The sequence below is a fragment of the Pelobates fuscus genome, chromosome 4 (genome assembly GCF_036172605.1).
Source record: "Pelobates fuscus isolate aPelFus1 chromosome 4, aPelFus1.pri, whole genome shotgun sequence".
Lineage (NCBI taxonomy): Eukaryota > Metazoa > Chordata > Amphibia > Anura > Pelobatidae > Pelobates > Pelobates fuscus.
In genome coordinates, this window is record NC_086320.1 from 222,408,511 (window position 1) to 222,435,910 (window position 27,400).

Sequence of the window (27,400 nt, forward strand, 5' to 3'; positions counted from 1 at the left end):
AATATACAGTATATACAATACGAGTATATTTAGAATTGTGCACGTGAAAGAGAATAATAGAATTTATGGGGACGTTTCAATAAATGTTATTTCTTTGCAGCACAGCTTTCATATCTATAACTTCAATAGTAATTTGCTATCAAAGCATACTGAAATGAAAAATAAATATAAATATTACTATCCAGGACATTCAAAATACTCGGATTCTGTGGGTGTTTTTTTTGCAAATTTCTTGGTAGTGAAGGGTTAAATCTCTTTATATTCTCAATAATTAGACAATGGATAACTGTAAGAAGTCATTTTATATAAACAGACATATGTGCACCAAACATAAATATTTATAGTCCTGTATATATATATAATTCTACACATTCTTATGAAACAAATTATTTGACCCAAAGAGCTTGAGAGGTTAGACTGCAATTCCTGGACCTATCAAAACAATGGAAAGATTGACAGACTTGGTTAATGGCTTAAAAATTCTACAAGTTCCATGTCGACCCTTTACGCTCAACTTCTTAGCACCCAACAGAAAATGAGACACTCCCTAATTAAGTGAAGATGTGTTTCTCATTTCCCCTTTTTCACTTCTTATCCCCTTTCTCTTTCTCTTTATAGGCCCTCATACACAACCACCTTCCCCACACAGCTCACCTAGTTCCAGTACCAGTTTTAGTTGTCTTTAAGTAGTCTGTTTTTCCTTTACATGTCCCCTTCCATTAGTACTGCTATTACTTTTCTTTCCTCTCAACTCACCTCTACATGTTATACATGTTATATTTGGGCTCGCCTAAAACTTTACTCCAAATAACTTTCATATTGTGTATTTCAGAATTACACTGTTATCTTTTGAATGTGATTGGTATATTGTTTGCAAATGCATTGCGTTGTTACAAATGTATTGTGTTATTTCCATTATATTAAGTGTCTTGGACTTTGTTTCTATTTAATTAGTATAGCAGTTGTTGCTGTGTAATTGCTATGTAATTAGTATAGCCGTAAAGGCAATAGATATGGAGTCACATTGCAAAAGTAGGTTTGTATTTGCAAGCAACTTTTAAACCAAGCTAATAGCATTCAACTTGATATTTAGCACCCACAGTTACGAAACTCATGTTCTGCTGCTTACTTGGTTACCTACCTATGAGAGATTCATCATGTCAAAATCATATATGTAAAGTATATGTATAAAGAATTTATATAAAGGTTTATATAAATGCATTATTTAGGGGGGGGGGGGGTGGCTTGACCAGGTTGCAAGCTGGACACACAAGAGTAGTGCTCCTCACCAGCCTCACGGCTAAAAGCAAACAACAGCTCATCTGACAGAAACGCAATTCCTATAGCCCCAGGCTGCAATGGACAAACGGGCTTCACGGAAGTCCACATAGAAGCGCTCTGAACCAGCCTCATTGGTGCTAAATATGTTTTCAGCCTCCCAATATGGCACCGGTCTCAGTCCGCAGAAGCCAGCATCACCTAACAGTTCAGATGTTTCTGAGAGCCCCCTCAGAGACGCCCACCAGATACTAGCCAAACTATCAGAGGTAAAATCTACAGAAGTCAGGGCTGAGATACACACGCCTGGGGCGCACATCGCTACCTTGGAATAGTGCCTCGAGACCACCACAGAGGCCCATAACGCAGTAGCGGTCATGTAGCACAACTTACGGCCAGAATCACACTTTACCTGAGTCCTACCAACCCATATCATTAATTAACCACACTGCCAAATTTTACACTATACAGATCAATGGTAAGCGCGACTTGAGGCCATAGACATCTGGGAGGCAAATGGTAAAACTGCTTTACTGTGTTAAGGGTATAGACATCTGGGAGGCAAATGTTAAAACTCCTTTACTGTGTTAACCTCTACCACTTCAGTTGGAAGGCTGTCCATGCATCCACTACCCTCTCAGTAAAGTAAAACTTCCTGATATTATTTGTAAAACCTTTGCCCCTCTAATTTAATCCTTTGTCCTCTTGTTTGTGATATTTTTTCTTCTTTTAAATATAGTCTCCTCCTTTACTGTGTTGTTTCCCTTTATGTATTTAAATGTTTCTATCATATCCCCGTCTCGTCTTTTCTTCCAAGATATACATGTTAAGTTCCTTTAACCTTTCCTTGTAAGTTTTATCCTGCAATCCATGAACCAGTTTAGTAGCCCTTCTCTGAACTCTCTCTAAAGTATCAATATCCTTTTGGAGATACCATCTCCAGTACTGCGTACGCTACTCCAAGTGAGGTCTCACCAGTGTTCTGTACAATGGCATGAGCACATCCCTCTTTCTACTGCTAATACCTCTCCCTTTACAACCAGCATTCTGCTAGCATTTCCTGCTGCTCTATTACATTGTCTGCCTACCTTTGAGTCATCAGAAATAATCACCCCATAAATCCCTTTCCTCGGATGCTAAAATTAGGACTCTATTAGATATTCTGTACTCTGCCCATGGGTTTTTACACCCAAGATGCATTATCTTGCACTTATCCACATTAAATGTCAGTTGCTCTGACCATTTTTCTAGTTTACGTAAATCATTTGTTTACCTAAATCATTTGGCTTACCCCTTCTGGAATATCAACCCTGCTGCAAATTTTAGTATCATCAGCAAAAAGACATACCTTACCATCAAGACCTTCTGCAATATCACTAATAAAAATATTAAAGAGAATTGGTCCAAGTACAGATCCCTGAGGTACCCCACTGGCGACAAGCCCATGTTTCGGATATACTCCATTGACTACAGCCCTCTGTTGCCTGTCACTCAGCCACTGCCTTACCCATTTAACAATATTGGAATCCAAACTTAAAGAGTGCAGTTTATTGATAAGCCTTCTATGTGCAACAGTGTCAAAAGCCTTACTGAAATTTAGGTAAGCAATGTCTACTGCACCACCCTGATCTATTATTTTAGTTACCCAATCAAAAAAATCAATAAGATTAGTTTGGCATGATCTCCCTGAAGTAAACCAATGTTGTCTCTGATCTTGAAATCCATGTGATTTTAGATGTTCAAAAATCCTATCCTTTTACATGGTTTCCATTACTTTCCCAATTACTGAAGTAAGGCTTACTGGCCTATAGTTGCCTGACTTCTCCCTACTATCTCTTCATTTGCTCACTTCCAATCTTCTGGGACTACTCCTGTTAACAATGATCGGTTAAATAAATCTGTTAATGGTTTTGCTAGTACACCACTAAGCTCTTTTAATAGCTTTGGGTGTATCCCATCAGGTCCCATTGACTTATTTGTCTTTACTTTTGACAGTTGAAATAGAATCTCTTCCTCTGTAAACTCACATGTAACAAATGACTAATTTGTCCCTTTTCCTAACTGAGGCCCCTTTCCTTCATCTGTAAATACTGAACAAAAATATTAATTGAGGCAGTCAGCTAGACCTTTATCCTCTTCTACATACCTTCCTTCTTTTGTTTTTAATCTAACTAATCCTTGTTTTACTTTCCTCTTCTCATTTATGTATCTAAAAAATGTTTTGTCCCCTTTTTTTTACTGACTGTGCTATTTTCTCTAACTTGTTTAGCCTTTTTCTGCCTAATCTTATAGAGGTCGCGCCACTGCCTGCGCCCAGGGCCCCTCTGCTGGACCTCAGCCAGCGTCACGGCTCATAGCCCAGAAAGGAGCCCTGGACGAGGGTTGGTAGGGGGTATCAAGGTGCTCTTTGTCACCCCTGGTATGAGACAAATGTATTGGCACATGGCTATCACTGTTAATTGCACAGTGTAAATGCCGATTATGTACATGTCGTGACTTATAATGCAACCCAGGGTACAATTCTTTACTGTTTGCTACTATCCGTATTCTTATTGTATGAAAAATTCTAAATATAGAATTTTTAAAATAAATAAATGTGTTATTTAGTTACCTGTTGATCCTTGAGGCTTTTGAAATGCTTTTCTATAATGAACTTTTCCAAGACACTCTCATGAAGAATTCCAGTAGTGGCAACGCGAAGTTGACTTGCCTTCTCAAGTAACTTTTCTTGCACCTTTTTCTTTTCATCTCCCATCTGGTAAAGTTAAATCAATGATTAAAATATGTTCTTTATTGCTACTCTGTTTAGCTGTCATGGGGCTTTTTATTAAAGCTAAACATATGGATGCATGTCTGCATCTATTTTATACTCATTTGTTTAATGTTAGCTGAAACTGCTGAACTAGAGAAAAAAACTAAAAAAAAAAAACCTAGCCTAATTGGGGAATATTTTCAATTTGTTTATTTTTCCCCAAAACATGTGATTCCCTTTTCAATTCCCAGTCAAGTGGATAAATGGTCTTGGAGATGGCATATGTGTACAGGTTCACTTCAAAAAGAGAAAAATGTCTAAGTCAAACCTTAAAATTTACTTGTTAGGTTTAATTACTTTCCAGACAGGAATGCGAAATAGCTGACACATTTTAATTATGTATTCAATCTATAAGAGCCGTGACATTAATGTCTTTGTGGCACAATCGGAGATGGTTGGAGACCCATTGATGACAAACCACTGCTCTAAGTAACGGCACACTATTAAATGTACACATTTTTCTGCATTCTTACACGTTTATGTATATACACCCATATAACCTCACTGCATCCCAAAAATGGATTTTGCTAAAAAAACATTTTTTATTATTATCTCAAATTCTACATGTCCTCCAACTCCCCCCACATATTTTTTCACCATTTGTTTATAGCTTGAAAGTTGTCTTCTCCCTATACGGTGCCATCTTCAGTAGCCTGCAAGCGACATATTGTCACTGCCTTCTTCTGCCCCTCCCCTCCCCCACCCCCAAGTGATTTGGATTTTGGTAAGTATGCCATGACAGAGACACTTTAACCTCACCACTGCTTTGGAGGAAATCATTACCAACTATACCACTATATCTATTAAAGCAAGTATCAATAATTATGTTTAGTATTGAGCTATGTCCACCTAATGTTAATTGAATGGTATACATCAAGCATGCCAAACGTGTGACCCACAATGAATATCCTTGGGGTCCGCTTACTCTGGGGTTGCTTTGTGCTGTGGCTGTGACCAGCCACAAGAAAGGAAAGATCTTTACTGTCTGTTCCCTGTCTGCCCTGCCACGGCCGATTGCATGCAAAGTCATATCTGGCGGAAGTGCCAATGGAGTGTCAGGCTTGCTTTTGCAGAGAAGAGCAAGGCTGGAACTGGAAGACGGACTGCTCATCTTAAGGTAGGGGAAGAGGGGCTTGGGGGACCTTCCTGTGTAGTGTGTTAAATTGGGGGGGCAGTATATTAATTTGGGTGAGGGAGGGAGGAAGTGTGTTAAATTAGGGGAGGGCAGTGTAGTAAATTGGGGGATGGAGTGGGCAGTATATTAATTTAGGGGAGGGATGCAGTGTGTTAAATTAGAGGGAGAGCAGTGTAGTAAATCGGGGGGAGGGAGAGGGCAGTGTATGAATTTGGGGGAGGGAGGGACAGTGTATTAGTGTAGTGGGAGTGAGGGCAGTGTATTAAATATGGGGGAGGGAGTGCAGTGTATTAAATAAGACTGGTGGGAGTGGGGGCAGTGTATTCAATTAGAGTGAAAAGGGGGCAGTATATTAGATTAAGGGGTAGTGTATTAGATTAGGGGGAGGGGGCAGTGTATTAGAGTGGAGGGGGGCAGTATCTTAAAGAGGGGGCGGGGTTGCGGGAGGCTGTGTATTATATTGGGGCGGTGTATTAGTTTGGGGGCAGTGTATTAGATGGGGGACGGGATAGTGTATAAGAGTGGAGGGGGGCAGTGTGTTAGATTTGTGGGCAGTGTATTGTATTTAGCGGCAGTGTATTGGAGATAGGGGCTCTATTTTGGAGATGGAGCACAGTTTCTAAGAATGGGGGAGGGGGTAGTGTATTAGATTGGGCCTGCATGGAGGCGCTGAACACTCCCCATGGAGATGCTGATTGGCCGCGCAGCGTTTTGCTACACATGCACAATAGCCTCCCAGTGCTTTCCTATGGAAAAGCATTGGATTGGCTGAGATCATCAGGTTTGAAAGTGAAGTGAAGCCAAAGTGAAGAACACACTCATAGGACTTCAAAATCAACAAGATAACGTAATTTGTTTTTTACAGCTGCGCAACAGCATACATTCATCATCTCAGTCCCATTACCAAACTTTTCTTAATATGTCAAGGTAGTTGGACTGAAACATTGGTTATTTGCAAATGCTGGTGTTTTTAAAATAAATTGCTCTTTTGTTTACTTTGAAGTGTGAGGACGTCTATTGTCAGTTAGGCAACTTTTTTTTTTACGGTACTTTTCTAAATAAGCCTACGTTTCTATGAAAATTAAAGTTTTGTTGGTTTTTTTTTCGGCCCACATAAACGTAAATCTTGTTTATTTGGCCCGTGTTAGCCTTTGAGTTTGACATGCTTGGTATACATGTTCTGAAAGCTGCAGATTTATTCCAGACAATGTAATTAATTCTGGACACCTTACCTCTGCATGAAGTGCTCTCATATACCCCGGAAGGTTGGCACGAGTTTTTTGATTGCGAATCTTGGACAAGGAACAATTTTTCAGAATTTCACTGTTACTCCTAGATCCTACTCTGACTATGTTACATGTCTTGTATGAAAGGATGCCTGAAATACAGCACATAAGATAAATATATCAAAATATATATATATATATTTTTTTTTTTCACATCACATATGTACATAGTTTAGATTGCATTACAGTACCGTTAGCAGTTGGAACAGGTTTGAAGCAGGTTACAGATTACAGCAGCAATCATTAATGCGTAGCCACCTAACATTCAGGTATATGCAACATGAGGTTTTTTTTTTTTTAGGTGCAAAAGTTATGAGCTTGAGAACTGTCAACTTGTAAAAATAGAAGAGATAAAAATAACTGTAAATGATGACATTACATCCTCTGCGTTTACTGCGCTATATGTTATCGGGTTGCATCATGAGGATCTATGTTGCGCTATGTGTGCGCCAAAGCGCTTAAACCAAAGCTGATATAAGCGTAGCATATGTGGCATTAGTAGGGGTAAGAATGTAGGGGGGATATTTTTGGTGTTGCTACGGCTTAGCAAGTTTGCCTACGGAGCCAGAGAAATAATAACAGATCTTAATAAACAAATAAAACTTTTATAAATTCTATAACTGTCAATTATGACATGAAGAAAACAAATAGTTCAGACGGTGTCAAGCTGGTGGATCCGCCGACCCCGCCAGTGCACGTCTTGGGACAAATGGAGGGATTTCCTCTACTGCCCATATTCTTCTGTCCCGTGTAGGTAGGGTTCCCGTCGAGACTCCCAATGCTTGAAGGAAGGCAGGTGCGTCTTGGAGTTGCGAGAGTGGGAACTTCTTGCCGTTTTTCTCTGCCACTAGGTGGTGTGTGCCCCATCTGTATGGGATTTCAGCCTCTCTCAGAAGCTTTGTAGTGGAGCGGAGTGATTGTCTCCATTGCATGGTTGCTCTTTGTAAAAGGTCCTTGTAAAAGGACAGCTGTGAGCCCTCAAAAGACAGGGAGGGGGATACTCTTGTGGTTTCCAGGACTGCTATCTTGTCAGAGTCCCTTTGAAATTGCAGGAGCATGTCCCTTGGGGCCTCTGGGGGTGCCTTGGCTGCCTTGGGCAATCGGTGGCATCTGTCAGTTACAGCTTGCTTGACTTGCTTAGGTGTTAGCAATGTGGCCATCATTCGCCGTATGTAGTGAGGCAGTTCCTCTGGTGAGATGGATTCGGGTATGCCTCTTATCCTTATATTGCGGGCTTTAGCCCTGTCTTCCAGACATGCCAGTCGCTGGCTCATTTCACAACATTTCTTTTGCATGGTATGGAGTGCAGCGTCTGTGGCTGATTGTGCCAAATGTGTACCTCCCAGCTCCCCTACCACTGCCTGGACACAGCCTGTCAGTGTGGCGACGTCCTCTCTCACTACTGCTATGTCGGCTTGAAACATGGCCTTAAGGTCCTGCAATAAGGCTTTAATGTCTGCCTTAGTCGAGGGAGCAGCATCCCCAAGTCCCACATACCGTCATGGTGTAGGCAGTGTGGCTGTATTGTGGCAGGGAAATCATCCTCCTGTGTGCTCTCAGCTTCTGATGAAGCCGTGGAGTAGGCCGCGGTCGGCACCATCTTGGACTGCACGGGGTGCTGCGGCTGTCTGAATAGGCTTTCTATATCTCGGCAGCCGGTCCCCGGATCTACCCGCTGCTTTTTGGAGCGGCGCCCCATGTTCTCTGGACCCAGTGGAGCTCGGCTTGGCTGTGTTTGTGCTCAGCGGGTCTGTATATCCGCCGTTCAATCGGGCGGCAGCTCGGAGATCGCTGAGGATGCGACTGTCTCGCATGGGCGCTGGCTCCGCCCCCCCAAATATATTTTTTATATTACCATATATAGCTTTATTACAGCAGAGAATAGTCAGTGCTTACTGAAGTTTTTGATATAAGAGCTCTTGCACACACAAAAATATTTCCATAAGATCCAATCAGCATAACTAGTACGTGCTGCAGTGGTTATGGTGTCCGGAGTGCCTTGGTGGCCCCTCCTTTATAAGCAGTCAAACTATTTTAGGACTGGAAGCTCAATGTATGAGCTAAGCCTGGCAGTGCAGGACTTTGCTAATTGGATGAGAGAGATAAGTGTGATTTTGATTTTCAAGTTGTTTAACACTGAAGGATGTTACCCAGCAGCTCTGCTATTTCAGTAAATAGATCTGCACTAGGCTGAGCAGCAATTGAGTGTCAGTGATGAGAGCATCAGCTGACCGCAATCAGAATATCACAGACACCTACTGATACAGTTAATGTGGAGCATCATTTCCAAGTTAGCTATAGTTCCAGCAGGGGCCAGGTTGTGGGTACCCTGGGACTCTCCTTCAGTGTTAAATCATTTAAAACTGATTTAACAATGAACATTGTGGTGGTGCCAGGCGACTCCAGGCACCTCTATGCACCATAATCACTTTAATGAGAAAGCTGGTGATTGTGTCTAGAGTATCCCTTTGAGTGAACAACAATTGTGATATTGATAAAAAATATTACCTTCCAGAAACTGGTCTAGAGCATGATTTGTGTAGCAAACAATGAGTATGGGGCTATGTCCTTCTTTCCAGACCTCGGAGTTTGATAGAAGAGCATGCACAATTTTCAGTCCAACAAACGTTTTACCTGTAGAAAGAAACAAATATCCAAATAGCCAAATTATAAACTCTTATATGGAAATAGGGTATAGGTTTGCATATATTTAGGGAAAATTCATAATTATGTTGTTGAAAATTAGCCAAATTTGAACCATTTGCATGCCAGTTGAATGTAATAATTGATTTATATTGGGGAACATGGGTCTTGCTGTTCCCTGATCCGCAGACCTCCAGAACAATCAACATTCAACAGTTCCTCAGACTGAACAAATATAATAACTATATAAATTTAATATATTAACTGATACATTATATCTGTATAGCTTGAACAACCCTCACGTGTACAAATCTTTACGTCCTATAGAAGACGGTTATTCTTATTTTATCAAATTATTTAAATAGCATTTTTATACATCTTCTTTTAATGAGTTGCATAAGTTGGTTTAATTCAAACCTGGGGTATGTATTTAAGATAAATATAATCTTGCCCTATGTATAGAGTCTCCATTCATAACTGTGATCTAAAAGGGTTACTCCAACCACCATGACCACTTAAGTGATTTGAAGTGGTCATGGTGGTAGAAGTCTGTATGTGCAATGCTTCTGCTTAAAACACTGCACATCCAGATTCATTTTTAATTGTGTGACTTGGGCTAAGTGCACTCCATCAAACAATTAGTGACATAGGAAGCCAAGAATGCCGGGCTGCCTAGTGTAAACTCTGTGCATATTTGACATTTGTAGTCAGCACGCACTGAACCCTGTGGGCGATCCCCCCGCCCCCCACATCCCTATGACACTTACATATTGTTTTTTTAAATAAAAGAAAAGACACATTCCTAGCAGCAAAAGTACCGTATATACTCGAGTATAAGATGAGTTTTTCAGCACATTTTTTGTGCTGAAAAACACTCACTCGTCAGGAAGCTGTAACTTACCTTCGCCGCAGCTCCTATCAGCTCCCTTCTCTCTCCTCCGTCCGTGCAGCTCCCAGGTCAGCTCCCTCTGCAACTCTCGCGAGAGAAGGGAGCTGACAGGAGCTGCGGTGAAGGTAAGTTACAGCTTCCTGACAGCCCCCCTCCTACAGCCCATCCACTGGACCACCAGGGAGTGAGAGCCCCCCTCCCTGGCCAGCTAACAAGCAGGGAGGGGGGACGAAAACATAAATAAAAAAAATAATAATAAAATAAAAAAAATAATAATAATAAAACAAATAACAACATGAAAAAAAAAAATATATATATTACAATAATAATTAAATAATAATAATTAATAAAATGCCCACCCCCACCAATGCTCTGCACTCACACACACACACACACTGCACTCTCACTCACACACACACTGCATTCATACACACACTCATACACACACTGCACTGCATTCATTATATACACACACTGCATTCATACACACACTGCATACACACTGCATTCATACATACACACTGCACTCATACATACACTGCACTGCATTCATTAAATACACACACTGCATTCATACACACACTGAATAAACACTGCACTCATACACACACTGCACTGCATTCATTATATACACACACTGCATTCATACACACACTGCATACACACTGCATTCATACATACACACTGCACTCATACATACACACTGCACTGCATTCATTATATACACACACTGCATTCATACACACACTGCACTGCATTCATTATATACACACACTGCATGCATACACACACTGCATACACACTGCATTCATACATACACACACTGCACTCATACATACACACTGCATTCACACTGCACTGCATTCATTATATACACACTGCACTCACACACTGCATTCATTATATACACACTGCATACACACTGCACTCATACATACACTGCACTGCATTCATTATATACACACACTGCATTCATACACACACTGCATACACACTGCACTCATACACAGACTGCACTGCATTCATTATATACACACACTGCATTCATACACACACTGCATACACACTGCATGCATACATACACACACTGCATTCATACATACACACACTGCATTCATACATACACACACTGCACTCATACATACACACACTGCACTCATACATACACACTGCACTCATACATACACTGCACTGCATTCATTATATACACACACTGCATTCATACACACACTGCATACACACTGCACTCATACACACACTGCACTGCATTCATTATATACACACACTGCATTCATACACACACTGCATACACACTGCATTCATACATACACACTGCACTCATACATACACACACTGCACTCATACATACACACACTGCACTCATACATACACACACTGCATTCACACTGCACTGCATTCATTATATACACACTGCACTCACACACTGCATTCATTATATACACACACTGCATACACACTGCACTCATACACACACTGCACTGCATTCATTATGCACACACTGCACTCATATACACACACTGCACTCCATTCATTATATACACACTGCATACACACACAGCATTCATATACACACTGCATTCATACACACACACACACACACTGCATTCATTATATACACACACTGTAAATAAATATTCAGTTAATATAACTTTTTTAGGATCTAATTTTATTTAGAAATTTACCAGTAGCTGCTGCATTTTCCACCCTAGTCTTATACTCGAGTCAATAAGTTTTCCCAGTTTTTTGGGGTAAAATTAGGGGCCTCGGCTTATATTCGGGTCGGCTTATACTCGAGTATATACGGTATTTAAAAGGGAACTGTAATTTCTACTCTGGAAACTACACCATTGAGTAAATCATGGAAAATGTATATCTTATGGTAACCTTTTTTTATTTGATGCTCCATTTACTTCTAAATGTATAATAAAGACTTAGCAATTGACATCACAATCCATTTCAGTCTTGTCGCAGTGTTGGTTTTGTTTTCAGAAACGGGCCGAGCATATAACAATGATTGACAGGGAATGAAGGTGGAGGCACTAAGTTCCAGGATAGAGGTAAAAACAGCATGGTAGATTCCTACATTTAAATTTATTTTTCAAACCTCACAAATACATATAGGTTTTAGGGTATAGGTGAAAGTATTATTACAAATCTTGGTAAATAACAGCCCCCTTCTAATGTTTTTAAAGAAGCAAAATGTTTAATTAAAGTTTCATAACAAACTATGGGACTGATCTCCTATTTTAATGCATTATACAAATGCTTCTCTCTTACTTCATAAAAGTGCCAATTTAAAAAGAAATCTATACTTTCATAAGATTCTCGGTTTTACCCTCCTGGATGTTAATCAGCAAGAAGGGTGTTTTTCCTCACATGCATTGAATGTTTGCTCAAAGCACATGTGAGGGTTCTCATATAAGAAGCAATTACTGCACAGAGTGGCAATTGCTGCACATGTGACCTGCCTTCCAGTGCTTCACTTACGAGTATTCGATTTGGTAGGTATTAGATTGACTTGAAAGGTACGTTAATACAGGCTGAAACCAACAGCTGATGCACTCACCTGGGGTGCCCAAGGGAAAATTTCCCCTCATAAGAGCCAGGGCCAAAGGTGGAGGCACAGAGGCCATAAGGACAGGTGCTTTCTGGGCAACTTGGGACCTAAAACATTTAAAAACGGCTTATGCCTATGAGGCAAGATGGCACCCAGGACCTCTAGACACCATAAATATTCACTTAGATGAAGTTGTTATAGTATTTAGAGTGATCATTTAACCTTGGTGTTGGGATTAGGGAAAATAATGTAATTGATTAAACGAATGTAAAAGCAAATAACTATTACCTGTGCCTGGTGGGCCTTGTATAATGCTAAGTTCACTTGTCAGAGTCATCTGAAGTGCTCGAAACTGGGAATCATCCAAATCTAGCTGTTCTTTTGTTGGCCAAGTATTATGATCAAGGACATGAAAAGGAGGCTTGTATTGATGGAAATAAGGGTTGTGGTTTGGCAAAGGCACCTGTGTAGAAGTGTGCTTTTTAACGAGCATTTCCAGGCTGTAACCAGAAGAGTTTTGTGATAAATATATAGGAGGCGACATTCCTGTGTTACAATGAATTATGTTATTCTTGAATGGAACGTCACTCTCCACCATTTCTTTCAGGCCCTCCAAAACATGACGATATGCTTCAAAGTAAGCTGTGGCTTCAACCATAAGATATGTATCTGCAACAACATGCTGTGCCAGCTTTTGTCGACTTTCTTCCGTAAACATCAAACTTATCAGTCCATTCTTAAGATCAGAAACACTTCTGTCAGCCACTGTGGCAAAGAGCATGTTTTTAAAGTTGTCTTTGGAAAGACAAACAAGAGATCCATAGAGCAGTCGTTTTGAACTCTCCCAACGAACTTGTTGCAGATTACTTGTATTAAATTTGACGGTGTGAATGATCCCATTCTTAGTAAAAACTGGAGCTGTGATCTGTGTGCCAAAGTAGATTCGTATGTTATCAAATTTAGTTCTGACTATCTCCTTTTCTTTCAAGGTCAGGAGTTTAGAAATGCCATCTCTTAGTGGACGGATGAAGTCTTCTCTTAGAAGGCGAAAATGGGTATCTAGATATGTTTTGGTATCAGGATATGATCCATGGATTAAATTTGGACGCAAAATTGGGTTATGAGCCAAATAGATATCTTCATGTGTAGGATAGATAGATGTACTCCTAAAATCATCATCTATTAAGTTCCTGCTTCCCACAAAGTAAATAGAGTTATCAGATCTCAAAGTGCCTTGACTCTTTTTCTCCTCTAAATGTTTGAGTAAGTTATTTAGACTGTCCATTTTTACCTGTATGTCTTGAGGACATGTCTTTCCACACTTTTTTAAGTCGTCAATGGCATTTTGCACTATGGTTTTTGCTACGGTCACTTCCATAAAAGAACTAGATGGAAAGACACTTGCTAACTCTGTGAGTAAAACAAGAGTATGCTCAATGGGTGAAAATGGTCTACTTTCTTGTGTGTGATTTGTCGAATAATTTAGAAAATGGTAAGGGATAGCTTGATGTAAGAAAGCAGAATTCTGAACTTGATGCAGGATATGTATAAGGTTTTGACGACTAGCAGTACATCCTATTGCTTCATTTAGCACCTTCAAAAAACTTTGCACCACCTGGAAATCATAGTTGGTTTCATTCAGAAATTCTTTAAGACCACTTCGTGGGGCAGCAAGCTGCATTATCATCTCTGCCGGTTCCAAGGTAGACAACTTTGTGATTGTACGTTGATCTATTTTCTTATGTATAGGATCTACTTTTTGCTTGTTGTGAGGACGTTTTTCCTTAAAATCAGTACTGCTGTTCTTTGCTTCTCTGTTTAAATCATTTGTGGAGTGAGATAAATTCTGCATACTTTGTGTTCTATTTCCAAGAGAGAGGTATTCTGGTTGAAAAACACTAAACTGACGTGTTTCTAGGAAAAAATAAATAAATAGATTTAAGAAAACAAGCTAAAATCTAGTATACATACTTTGTTTACAATAAATACATAGAAATCTAAGCTATGTTTTGTCTTCACAACACTCTGCTACCAAACTATATAAAAAATATATACTGTTGTGTAAACATATGTACTTCCTAAAATGCTTATCATTCTTCCCCTAATTCCAGGTCCGCCATTCCTAGAGATCTGTGGGTGTTACACTATTGTACTACTCACTCTCTGGTCTATCCTTTCACTCCTTTTCTGATTGACCTTGCATGGGAACAATTCCCCATGCTGAGCAAACCTTTCTAGTGATGCTGACAAGTTGGCATTATTGCCAGCATTTCAATGTCAGAATGTCCTATATTCACTCTGCAAGCATGAGAACCACTTGATGTTCCTTTAAGACAAAAACAGCCAAACTGTGGAAAAAACTTTTGCCTTAAATATGAAATTCACTTTGATTTCTGTTAAATTAGGAACATTAAAAAAAAATCCTACCATACTCAGGATAGACACCTCTCGCTGGACTTTTGTGACGTTGTCGACTCCCAGAGCTATTAAATTGCTGGTGTGGTGCCCTGTTTGTTTGAGGAAATGGACTCTCAAGTCTTCTAAAACCTGAGACATCATTTTGATGAGGCCTCTCTCTGTGGTCTGATTGTCCTTTACCTGTAGAGCAAATGTAAACCATTCTCTTTAGTTAACCAATAACAAATGAGTCAACATATGTAGTCATATGTAGCAAGCAAATAGTGAGCAATTTACTATCTGAATTTCAAAAAGTGACAAAATAATCATATCCATAATATGTGATACATGTGCATGCATACACACACATTGACAAATGCAGTCAAGCAGTCACAATGTGTGTCTGACATTGTCTACCTGTGTTGGTGCCTGTGAGTGTGTGTCTGACAGTGAGTATACTGTGTGTGGATGTATGTCTCTATAAGCATGTGCATGTTTGTCTCTGGGACCGTATGTGTGTGGGAAAGCTGCCTTTGTGCATTGTGTTTATGGAGAAGCTATATTTCCTGACTGTGTGTGTATGATGCCTGTCTTTAGGGGGTGACTGTGACAGGGTAAGTAAAGTCGTAGCCGTTGGAGGGGTTAGTGTAACAGGGTGAGAGGGGTCAATGAGACAGGGTTGGGGGTGTTAGTGTGACAGAGTGAGGGAGTGTGAGTTGGGAAGGGTTGGGGTGAGTGTGACATGGTTGGAAGGGGGAGTGTGTGACAGGGCAAGGGGAGGTGAATGTGACTGGATTAAGGGCAGTTAATGTGACAAGGTGAGTGTGGCATGGTTGGGAGAGTGAATGTTACAGGGTTGGGGTGAATGTGGCATGGTTGGAGGTAGAATTGTGACAGGGCAAGGAGGGTGAGTGTGACAAGATTAACGGTGGCTAATGTGACAGGGTGAGTGTGGCAGAGTGAGGGTGAGTGTGACAACATTGGGGGGTGAATGTGACAAGATTAGAGGCCTCACTGTGATAGAATGAGTGTGGCATGGTTGGTGGAGTGAGTGTGGCATATTGGATGAGGGAGTGTGGCAGGGAGAGGGGAGGTAGGTGTTACAGAATTAGGGGGGTTTATGTGACAAGGAGTGTGTAGCATGGTTGAGGGGGATGAATGTAACAGAATTGATAGGGTATGTGTGGTGGGGTGAAGGGGATAAGTGTGACAGAGTGATAGAGGATGAGTGTGACAGGTTTGGGAGTTGAGAGTGACAGTGTGATAGAACATGAGTGTGACAGAGATGGAGGTTGAGTGTGACATTGCGAGAGGAGGTGAGTGAGACAGAACTAAGGGGGTTAATGTGAAATGGTGGATGTGGCATGATAAAGGAGGGTGACAATGTGTGGTGGATGACTGTGTGTGGGGGGTGAAAGTTTGTTGGGAGGCTGCATTTCAGTGACCAATCATTCAGTGACCATGTGATCATTCAGTGACCATGGGGAACACTTTATGCACTAATCTAGTATCTGGTGGTGCAGTGGTCCCCCTCCCTGGTGGTCCAGTGGGCAAGCTATCCGATCTGTAGCTTCTCTGGGTGCAGACAGATCATACCACGTGGTAGTTGTCTCTCAAGCTCTGGCACTTGAAGCAACACTCTGATTGGACCGAGCTTGTTGACACCTTCTTCAAGGCCTGCAACTCTGCACTTGGTGTAGCTGCAGACTAGAGGCACTGGCACCATCCCAGTGTCTGGTCAAAGACTGAGGACCCAATGGATCATTCTGTACTGAGGGATGTTATGCGGTCAAGAGGCCCCAGAGAGTGCAAGGCCTTAGATGTCTGCCTAACTCACTTAATTAAAGAGCTGCCTCTGGCAAAGGGTGGTTAAGGAGTACTACAGGCTTCAAGACAACTTCATGTAAACGAAGGGGTTACATGTCAGAGTTCCCCAGCATCTTCAACCATTTTCAGACGCTAAAATATGCTATATGGCTTCTGCATTCCTACTTTACATCTCTCTTCTAACCCTAATTTATTTAACAACTTCCTGATACATGCTAACTGGTGTTCCTCACCTTTTCCAGTTGGAGTAGACTGCCCACTATGACGTCTTGAATGGTTGCCAGGATTGGTGTTGCCTTGCTGGCTTCCTGCAGATGTTTGTTGTAGAGAATATATTGATCCTTCTACCCGGTTCACAGAGTGTGATCTCACTCTATTGTTATGAAACCTCGGCACATTGCTTTGAGATTGAAATCTTGTATACATTCCTCCAAAACCACCCATCAAATCATTTAAATGATCTATAAAATAAAGCACAGGGGACTTATGAATGGGTTTCTTTACAAGAGACACAATCTAAAACAATGTATTTACAGAAATATTTTCCAATGTATTTTATTTTTGTTCACACAAAATGTGCATAACGGAATGGGATGCAGAAAAGAAAAAGGGAACAGGGAATGGGGGACAATGGTACATAATACATCATGCATCACATATCACATAGGTCCCAACAACCGGTTATACAAAAGTCAATCCATGGTACATTAATCAACCCGTATCATGTGCTTGTGGTCACCTGTCTGTCCGGGCTCGAAATGTGGGATCCTCTGAGTTGTGTACCTTATTACTAATTATTTGCGGCATCTCTGTGACAGTGAGGCGTAGTAAAATGTTGGGGAAATGGGGAAGGGGGGCAGCAATCCGTATATCGTGGGCCAATAAGTGGAGGGCTTCTATAGTAGCGTAGAAAAGTTAAGTTGAGGTTTATTTTTTATATGATTTCCATTTTAATTATTCTTATTCCTCTTTTTTTTTTTTTCTAGTTAATTTTGTCTTAGTCAATGTGGTATTAATCCTCCTTTTTATATTCCACCCATCTGTGCCATCTTGTCCTGTGTTTATGCTGGTTGCCGTTAAGTCGGCTTGCCATAGTTTCGTAAGCGTGCGCCAAGTCTATTCTGTCTAGAATTTCAATCATTGTAGGCGCTGGTTCGGCTTTCCACTTGTGGGCTATAGCTGTTTTGGTTGCCATGAGGCAATGAATCAATAGGTAAATCCCGTCTACGGGTAGGGGATACGGGAAGATATGTAGCAAAAAGCATTCTGGTCTCAGTGGGACCGTGATCCCCAACTTGTTGATCATGTGCTGCGCTAAGGACTGCCACATCACAACAATCTTGGGGCACAACCAAAATATATGGTAGAGGGTCCCTATCTGCTCGTGGCATCTCCAGCATAAGTTATCCGTCCCCGGATAAATATGAGCTAGCCTGGACGGGACTAGATACCATCGCATGGTTAATTTGCAAAATGCTTCCCACTGGGAAAGACTTTGGGATGCCGGTTTTGTTTTTTTTTGAGCCAGATACCACGAGGCGACTGGGAATTGTTTCCCTATGTCCGCTTCCCATTTCGCCATATACGAGGATTTGGATGCTATGTCTCGGAGAGAGAGTGTGTTATAGCACATGGACAGAGCTTTTACTTTTGGTAGATTCCCCATGCATTTATGAAGAAATGGTGGTAGTAGATTGGAATCTGGTAATCTGAGCTTGCGTTCCTGTACAATATTCCTAATTCTCAAGTATGGGAACAGTTCCTTTGGTGGTAGTTGGTATTCCCTAGCTAGAACCGGGAATGGTTTGATACCCGTAGTGGTCTGTATAGAGCGCACAGTATGAATCCCCTGATGTAGCCAGGGTTCAAGCTGCAGGTTGGTTGTTCGGGTAGTTAATGCCTGAAGTGGTGCTGCAAGGAGCATGTCGGTACTTTGTAGAAATAACGGGGTAGTCTGCTTCCACGTTCGGAGCAGTGTTTCGGTAGTAGGTAGTACAAAACCGGGTTTATGGGGTTTCAGTCCTGCCCATAGAGCTAGTGGGAGTGAACCGGTAGTTATACATGCATTTTCCAGCGCGAGCCATACCGGAGGAGATGGTCGTTCAAGGACTGTGATTCCCTGGGCCATTAGCGAGGCTCTGTAATACAATTTAATATTGGGTATGCCCAGCCCACCTTTTGTAAAAGGACGTCTCTGCTCTATCCTTGGGGGTTTCCTTTTCCAAATGTGTGCGTTAATTAGGGCCTGAAATTGCTTTAGAATAGAGTTGGGGATGGAGATGGGCACAGTGCGAAAAAAGATATAATATATGTGGCAGCGTCATCATTTTGACGGTATGGATCCGTCCCAACCAGGATATCTCTTTTCCTTCCCATTCCTTAGTTTGTTGTTCTAATTTGCGCATGAGCGGGACGTGATTTTCCCTAATTACCGCCGAGTGAGTTACTGGTAGTTTAATGCCCAGGTAGGAGAGGGAGGTTTTCCTCCAATCGAAGGGGTATTGCAGTTTTATTTGGGCAAGTGTGGAGGAGGTGAGCCCTATCGCTAGTGCCTGTGTTTTTTTGGCATTATTTTTATAATATGATACCCTCCCATATTTTTCCAGCAAGTCTTGTAGTTTTGGAATGGTAGTTTCCGGTTGTGTTAGAAATAACAGAACATCGTCCGCAAAGAGGGCTATCTTTTGTGCCCCTATCGGGGTATTTTGGCCTGCTATCTCGGTTTCTAATTTAATGCGTCTTATTAGGGGTTCCATGCATAGGATAAATATTAATGGAGACAATGTGCACCCCTGCCTTGTACCATTCGTTATCCGGAAGGGTCGTGACAAAAACCCAGTGTTGAATATTTTGGCTGCGGGTTTGGAGTATAAGACCATAATGCTGGTTAAGAATGTTGGTGGGATACCCATATTTGCCAGCACAGCTTTCATGTATGTCCAGTTTATGTGATCAAACGCCTTTTCTGCATCTAAGGCTAACAATACGCCCCTTTGGTGAGTAGTGTGGGCCCATGAAAGTAGGTTTAAAAAATGGCGGGTATTGTCCCCCGGTTGCCTGGTTGGAACGAATCCTGCCTGTTCTGGTGAGACTAAGTCCAGCAAAATAGGTTGTAATCACATAGCTAAAGGTTGGCATATAGTTTTGTATCTGCATTTAGTAGCGAGATGGGCCGCAGATTCGCGCATTCAGTGGGCGGCTTGCCTGGTTTAGGTAGCGTAACAATGTGGGCTAGCAACATCTCCTCCGGCATGGATCCCGTTTCCGCAAAGAAGTTAAAGAGTTCTGTCAAATGCGGTGTTAATTGTGCCTCAAATGTGGTATAAAAGTAGTTGGAAAACGCATCTGGGCCCGGTGCTTTATGTTTGGGGAGTTTGCGTATTGCGTTACGCACTTCCTCCTCCGTAAACCTAGCCGTCAACAGGGAGCATTGACGATCATTCAGACGTGGTAACCCGCTTCCTGTAGGAAGGTTTCTACGTCCAACTCAGTTGGTTGGTGTACACTTTTGTCCTGCTGAAGATTATATAACCTATCGTAAAAGGATGCTAATTCCCAGATTTTACTAGTAACATGACGTAAAGTCATGATTTTATTAAAGACACGGAGGCGAGTATTATGCATAACTCTTTCTTTATTTCCTCAGCAGCAAAGATAGAGGAATATAAATATTGTCAAAAAATGAAAGAAAAACTGTATAGGCATAACGGGTAGCCAATCACATGGTAGAGGAAGTGGCTATATAAGTCCTGTGTCTCCCACAATCCCCCTCTTTCTTGCGAAAACCGAAGACCAGGTAAGAAGAAACGATGTCCTACTTGATCAGCACAGGAAACAGGAACAATGCGACAACATCAAGCTAAAAAAGACAGAGAAATATGGTAATTTCCAGACTCAAAACTGTAGACTTACCAAACAGCATCAGAAGGAGTCACAAACAATAAACTGGATTCTGAAATACAAAAGATAAATAATTAGTGAACATAATAAGACGTACCAAACCATCCAATCATATAAATAAACATATATAATCAATACATACCTATTGAACAGGAAAAACCCGTAGAGTCTCAAGCATCTCGTATCCCCATTCCACACCGGGAGGGCGGGAGGGAATAATACTCGCCTCCGTGTCTTTAATAAAATCATGACTTTACGTCATGTTACTAGTAAAATCTGGGAATTTTATTAAAGACACGGAGGCTCATATTATGCAAGTTCAAAGCTGTGCAACTATTCGAGATGCGATGTGTTCAATAGGTCTGAAATAGAAATCTCTAAAAGTTGATTCTCTGGACCAATCTGCCGCCCGCATGATATCCTCCAGACGACATCCGACTGAGGAGGCTTTAGAAGCCATCGCTCCCCGTACAGAATGGGGCGTAAACACAGAAGTGTCTATACCCGCAGAGGATAATAGTTCACGTATCCAACGTGCCAGGGTAGGTGTAGAAACCGGTCGATGAGGCGACTTGAAAGATATGAACAAATCGTGTAGATCGGCAGAGCGAAGGGAACTCGTGACATCCAGATAAACTCTGAGGCAATCCACCGGACAGAGCGCCGGACAGCCAGGAAACCTGGGATACGAAAAAGACTTGGATGCAGATTTAGTCCTCCTGGATATATCAAAAGTAACACCTTCTGGGGTGAATGCAATGGCGTCCCAATCCATGGCCCTGACGTCAGAGACCCTCTTGCAAGAGATCAAACAGAGTAATATCACCAACTTGGATGACAGACGTTTCAAAGTCAGCTCCTGATTAGGGTACCATGAGGAGAGGAACTGCAACATCATGTTAACGTCCCAAAAGGCAGAGAAGCGAGGCCGAGGAGGATGAGCAAGGCGGATACCCTTGAGAAGACGACATACAAAAGGATGCCTGCCGACAGGGGAACCATCCAAACCCCTGTGTCCGGCCGAGATAGCCGAGCGGGAGAGGTTAATCGTGCGGTACGCCTTGCCTGAGTCAAACAGGGACGTGAGGAATTCTAGGATCAAAGGCAAAGGGGCAGATACGGGATCCACTGCCCGTTCCAAGCACCAACCAGACCACGATCTCCATGAAGTTCGATAGGCAGTTCGTGTGCCTGGGGCCCAAGCGTTATCGAGGAGTAGGAGAGTTGTCTGCGGAACGTCTGGGACAATCCAAGGTCCCCTGAAAGGAACCACGCTATCAGGGGTAACTGGTGTTGTAATACTAGCTCGTGTGGGTTCCCATCCGGGTCTAGAAGGAGGTCCTGGAAGATTGGAATCAACCAAGGATAATCGATCGACAACTCCATCAAGCGGGGAAACCATGGTCGAGATCTCCAAAGCGGGGTGATTAGCGCTACACGACAGTCGTGGCGAACCAGTTTCGAGATCGTGCGCGCTATCATGTTGAATGGAGGGAATGCGTATAGCAGACCCCGTGGCCATTCTTGAAGGAAGGCATCGGTCGCCACCGCTGCCGGATCCGGCCTCCAGCTGAAGAACTTCGGCAGCTGAGTGTTCAGTCGAGATGCGAACAGATCCATCTGGAACTTTCCCCACAACATGTCCAGGCTCTGGAACACCGAAGTGTGCAGCCGCCAATCTCCAGAGTCTCTTAAGTGTCTGGAATTCCAATCCGCTCCCGAATTGTCTAGTCCCGGGATGTGTTCCGCTGTTACCGAAACGTTGTTGAAGAGGCAGTATTGCCAGAAATCTTTCGCCAGAATTGCCAACATCTTGGACTTCGTACCCCCCAGGTGGTTTATGTAGCGGACCGCTGATACGTTGTCCATCTTGAGGAGAACACAGCAATTCGCCCGTCCTGGGGTAAGGCTGCGGATCGCGAAAGCCCCAGCCAGGAGTTCCAGGCAGTTGATGTGCAACGATTTCTCCACGTCGGACCATCTGCCTCCTGTGGAAACGTCGCCACAACGAGCACCCCAGCCGTGCAAGCTGGCATCTGATTCGATCACCACGTCCGGGATGGAGCCGAAGATGGCTCTCCCATTCCACGCCTCCATGTGTGCTAACCACCACACCAGCTCGTCTCTGGACTCTGCGTCCAAGCGTATCCGAGACTCGTAGGAGTGACCTGACCGAAGGTGTGACCCCTTGAGTCGCTGGAGGGCCCGGTAGTGTAGTGGGCCCGGGAAGATCGCCTGAATAGAGGCCGCGAGAAGGCCAATTACTCTCGCCAGCTGTCTGATGGACAAGTCTGCGATACGCAGAGCTCTTCGAATCTCCTTCTGAATGGCTTTCACCTTGGAACTTGGTAGAAACAGGAACTGTTGGACGGAGTCCACTCTGAACCCCAGGAACTCTATGGACTGGGCGGGATCCAGGACCGATTTGTCCCAGTTGATCAGAAAACCCAACTTCTGTAGCAGGGCGGTAGTCCATTCCAGGTGTAGAAGGAGATCCTCCTTCGATTGGGACAAAATCAGAATGTCGTCCAGGTAAACAATGAGGCGAACCCCTCGGGTACGGAGGAACGCCACCACGGGCTTCAGAAGCTTGGTGAAGCACCAGGGGGCCGAAGAGAGACCGAAAGGCAGGCAGGTGAAACGCCAACGCCGCCCGTGCCATGTGAAATGGAGATAATCTCTGAATTCTAGAGCAATGGGGACCGTGAAGTAAGCGTCCTTCAGGTCTAGTTTGGCAAGCCAGTCCGACTGGCGCAGAAGGTCCCTGAGGCAGTGTATACCTTCCATCTGGAAGTGCTGGTAACGCAGGAAGGCGTTGAGGGGACGAAGATTTATTACAGGGCGAACTCCGCCTCCTTTCTTGGGCACTAGGAACAGATTGCTCGTAAAGCCCTTGGCGGCGAACGGCAGTTCCTCTATAGCGCCCTTGGAGAGCATCTCTCCGACCTCCGCGGAGATCATCTCGTCTTGTTCCCGTGGAAGGGACAGTTCTCTGGGGGAATAAAACTGGACAGGCACTGAAACAAAATCTAGGCGATACCCCTTTACACACTGCAGAACCCAAGCATCCGAGGTGAGTTTCGCCCACTCTCGGTAAAATAAGGCCAGCCTCCCTGCTACCTGAACGGGAGGGAAAGAAAGGGTACTCACCGTAAGGACGTCTGCTGGTGGCACCGCTGCGGGGGTATCTGGAGCCCCAAGCTCGACCTCTGGCTGGGAAGAAGGGAGGGGTTCTCTGGTCTTGAAATCCCCGGGAGGGAAAAAAGGAACCTCTGGTAGCGCGGAATGCGCCTCGGAAACCCCGGCCGGGTGGACGGTTCCTGCTACGCCCGGCCCCTCCAAAAACCTTAGGCGCGAACACACGTTTCATGCTCGCCTGCGCCTTGTCAATCGCCGTGAAGGTCTTGACATACGACCCCATGTCTTTAACGAAGGAGGTACCAAACAGTAAACCCTCTTCTGTCGGGTCAGGCTCCGCCACAGTCATAGTGGCCAGTTTAGGGTCGATTTTTAATAATATCGCCTTACGTCTTTCCGCAGATATTGCCGTATTGGCGTTCCCCAGCAAGCATATGGCCCGTTGGACCCAAACAATGGCCACGTCTACATCCAAAATTGAATCCCCAGTTTTAGCAGTATCCAGAAGCTCATAGAGCTTCGAGAGGGGCCCCAGTGTGTCCAGGATCTTGTCCTGGCATCCCTTCAGGGAATTGTCAAGACCCTTTTTGGGCTTCCAGCCCGACTTACCCAGGAACTGGGCAATCTGTGGGTCAATATCTGGTGTTTTACCCGCAGCGCCCGGGAGAGAAGGGCGAGGGCATTCGGCCCGCAGCTTATTGCGGCCTTCTTTGGAAAGGGGTGTGCGGATACGTTTGGCCACATACTGGGCAATATGATCCGGGGGGACCCATTCAGCGGACCGGGGGTGACGTAGGTCGTCTGGGTCGAACAGGGGGTTACCCTGAGGATCAAGAATAGTGTTGTCATCCCCGGAGGGGCCTAAAACTGGACCCCGGGCCTTGGCGGAGGACTCTGATGGGTTAACGCCCGTAAGGGGCAAATCCTCGCCAGATACATCATCATCACCAAAGGAGTCATACTCCATATAGTCGGATTCCTCCTCCACACTCCGGTCGGTATCCGACCCATCATCAAGGGCTCTAGCCCGTTTCCATAATCTAGCCTTTTTAGCCCGGCCAGGGGCTCTTTTGCGCGTGGGGTGCGCGCCATCTGTGACCGCCTCAGGCGTGTCAGTCATGGCAGGTAGAACCTGCATCGAGGAGTGGGAGCCGACGTGTTTGGACTTGGCCTTTGCCATACGGGCTCCAGGCACAGTCTGAGCAGGGGAGGGGGACCCCACGCCCGTAGGGGCGGGGGAGGCCAGAGCAGGCAAAACCAGGGAGTGCATTGATTGTGAAAAAGAAGTAGTAACAGCTCCCATGGCCGAGGCAATAGCCTTCTGAATGGAGGAGGCCATAGTGGCTTCCAGCATGGCCTGAAACTCCTGGGAGGCCATAGCACCCTCAGCACTGTCTGAGTGGAAGTCCCCAGGGGGACCCGCAGGCCCATCCTCCCTATCCTGCATGATGTAAAGCTGCAGTGGGCAATTAAGGAAAATAAACTGCTAAATGACACTAAGGTGGATGAAGAGAGCAAAGGGTTGAGTAACCCACAGAAAGCGAAACACACAGACCGTCTAGCGTTCCCAGGGGACCCGGCAAAGCAAAGGTGACCGCACGGCAGCACAGGGGAAGGATCGAGGTCCGCCCAAGATGGCCGCCGCACGTGAGGGAAGGCGCACGCGACCGGGCACCCGGCGGGGGAAGGGGCTCGTGCACCCGATCCGCCGAGCCCGCCCGCGAGCGGGGAGGGATGCGTGCGCAGCCGCGGCCGACAACAGAGCGGTCGCGGCAAATGCACAGAGCCGGGAGTCGTGCGGGAGCACGAGGAGGAGAGAAAAGGCAGGCTATAGAAATCCCCGGGTAGGGGGAAAAGCACTAAGGGGTCCCAGGGGGAATGCTAGTGGTAACAGGTAAAACTGTACAACCATAAATCGTATACAATGAAATGTCATACAAATAAACGATCATCAAATTTGAGTCAGAGAGAAGCAAAAACACTTATCTGTCTGAGGAAGCAGCAAAGAAAGAGGGGGATTGTGGGAGACACAGGACTTATATAGCCACTTCCTCTACCATGTGATTGGCTACCCGTTATGCCTATACAGTTTTTCTTTCATTTTTTGACAATATTTATATTCCTCTATCTTTGCTGCTGAGGAAATAAAGAAAGAGTTATGCATAATATGAGCCTCCGTGTCTTTAATAAAATTCATTTACTATTTCCTGCGGGTTAAATAATTTGGTCCCTGCGGCTGATGTCATGTATGGGAGTTTGGATTGTGTTATTTACAGAAATATTAAAGGTTCATTATAGATTGAAAGACATACATAGAAGTCAATTTAGGGAAAGTAAGATGTTATACTGTTGTTTTAAATGATTTAGGCATTTCCATTACAATACTCCCTCACTGTCTGGAAGTAACAAACAAACATATTGTCCCATCCAATAAAAGCCATTTTTGTCCTTTAAATTTTTTATATAATATTTGTTGGTGCAATAAACGAGGAAGATCTGCCATTGACTGCAGTACTGAATGCCCTGGAATCTTTCTGCAGGATAAAATTACGCAGTTCTGAAATTTTACTCTAAAGTGCTCATTATCATGCCCAGAACCGGTCGAAATCCGAGTAAGGTCATTGAGAAGGGCTTGAATTTTTTCAAGATGAGCTCTTAGATTTAACTAGTCCAAAGGCAAAAGCAAAAATATCCTATTCCTTTTCATGATTGGACAGAAATTGCTCTTGAGTTTTCTAGACAGGATACGTCATGGAGTTTCATTCCATGCCAATACAAGGTAATCCATCATGCCAGCTACGGACTGGCACAACAGAATCTCTAAGATGTAGAAATCACTACCCTTTTTTTTGAAAGGCAATGTTAAATTTACTGTGGATTATTTGATCTGGGCCATGTTTGGGCTACCGTTCTCTTTGTTTTCAAACAAAAATATATTTAAAAAAAGTTGGTTTTAGTAATCTTTTTATATGTTATATGTAAGATTACTGCTATGTCTCACATTATGTATATAGAGGTCAAAAAAATGTGACCAATGAATTATTCATTGTTCTTGTCCCTGTCAAACCCTACCTTGTGTAGCAAAGGTAAATTGGCCACTTGAAGCATTAGCATGGCTCCTGGAATGAGTCCTGCCGCTCTGGCTACCTGAATAAAAAGAGTAAAACATGCATGTTTAGTCATCATAATATATATGCTCATATATCAAATTACAACTATAAGTAGTTCAAGTGATCATATATCAAATACAAAGAAAAACATCAACATCAAGACATCAAAAAACATCAACAGTGACTGCAGGAAACAGAGCAAACAAAAGGGGGTATCATATGGTGTTACACATTGAAACATAGAACAAAGAGTTATGAATGAGGTTTGACTGGACCTTCATTTAAACATTTTTTTAAATATTAATCTCAAAGCTTTAACGCAATATATTACATTCAGAGTAAATTAATGTTATGATTGACTTTCAGTAACATTTGCCTGAAAGTAACAGACTAGAACCAAACATATC

The 27,400-nt window shown here is 43.3% G+C and overlaps 1 protein-coding gene across 1 annotated transcript in view; it reads right to left on the reverse strand.

The window, feature by feature from the left end:
* The window catches only part of LOC134608791 (NFX1-type zinc finger-containing protein 1-like), a 161,503-nt gene that overhangs the window by 49,133 nt on the left and 84,970 nt on the right, over positions 1-27,400 (reverse strand). Inside the window, exons 3-9 of the mRNA XM_063451893.1 lie at positions 26,956-27,030; positions 17,079-17,306; positions 15,049-15,219; positions 12,910-14,535; positions 9,020-9,145; positions 6,458-6,603; positions 3,890-4,033 (exon numbers count right to left, since the gene is read on the reverse strand). Coding sequence (XP_063307963.1) covers positions 3,890-4,033; positions 6,458-6,603; positions 9,020-9,145; positions 12,910-14,535; positions 15,049-15,219; positions 17,079-17,306; positions 26,956-27,030 — 2,516 coding nt within the window. The remainder of the gene's footprint in view (positions 1-3,889; positions 4,034-6,457; positions 6,604-9,019; positions 9,146-12,909; positions 14,536-15,048; positions 15,220-17,078; positions 17,307-26,955; positions 27,031-27,400) is intronic.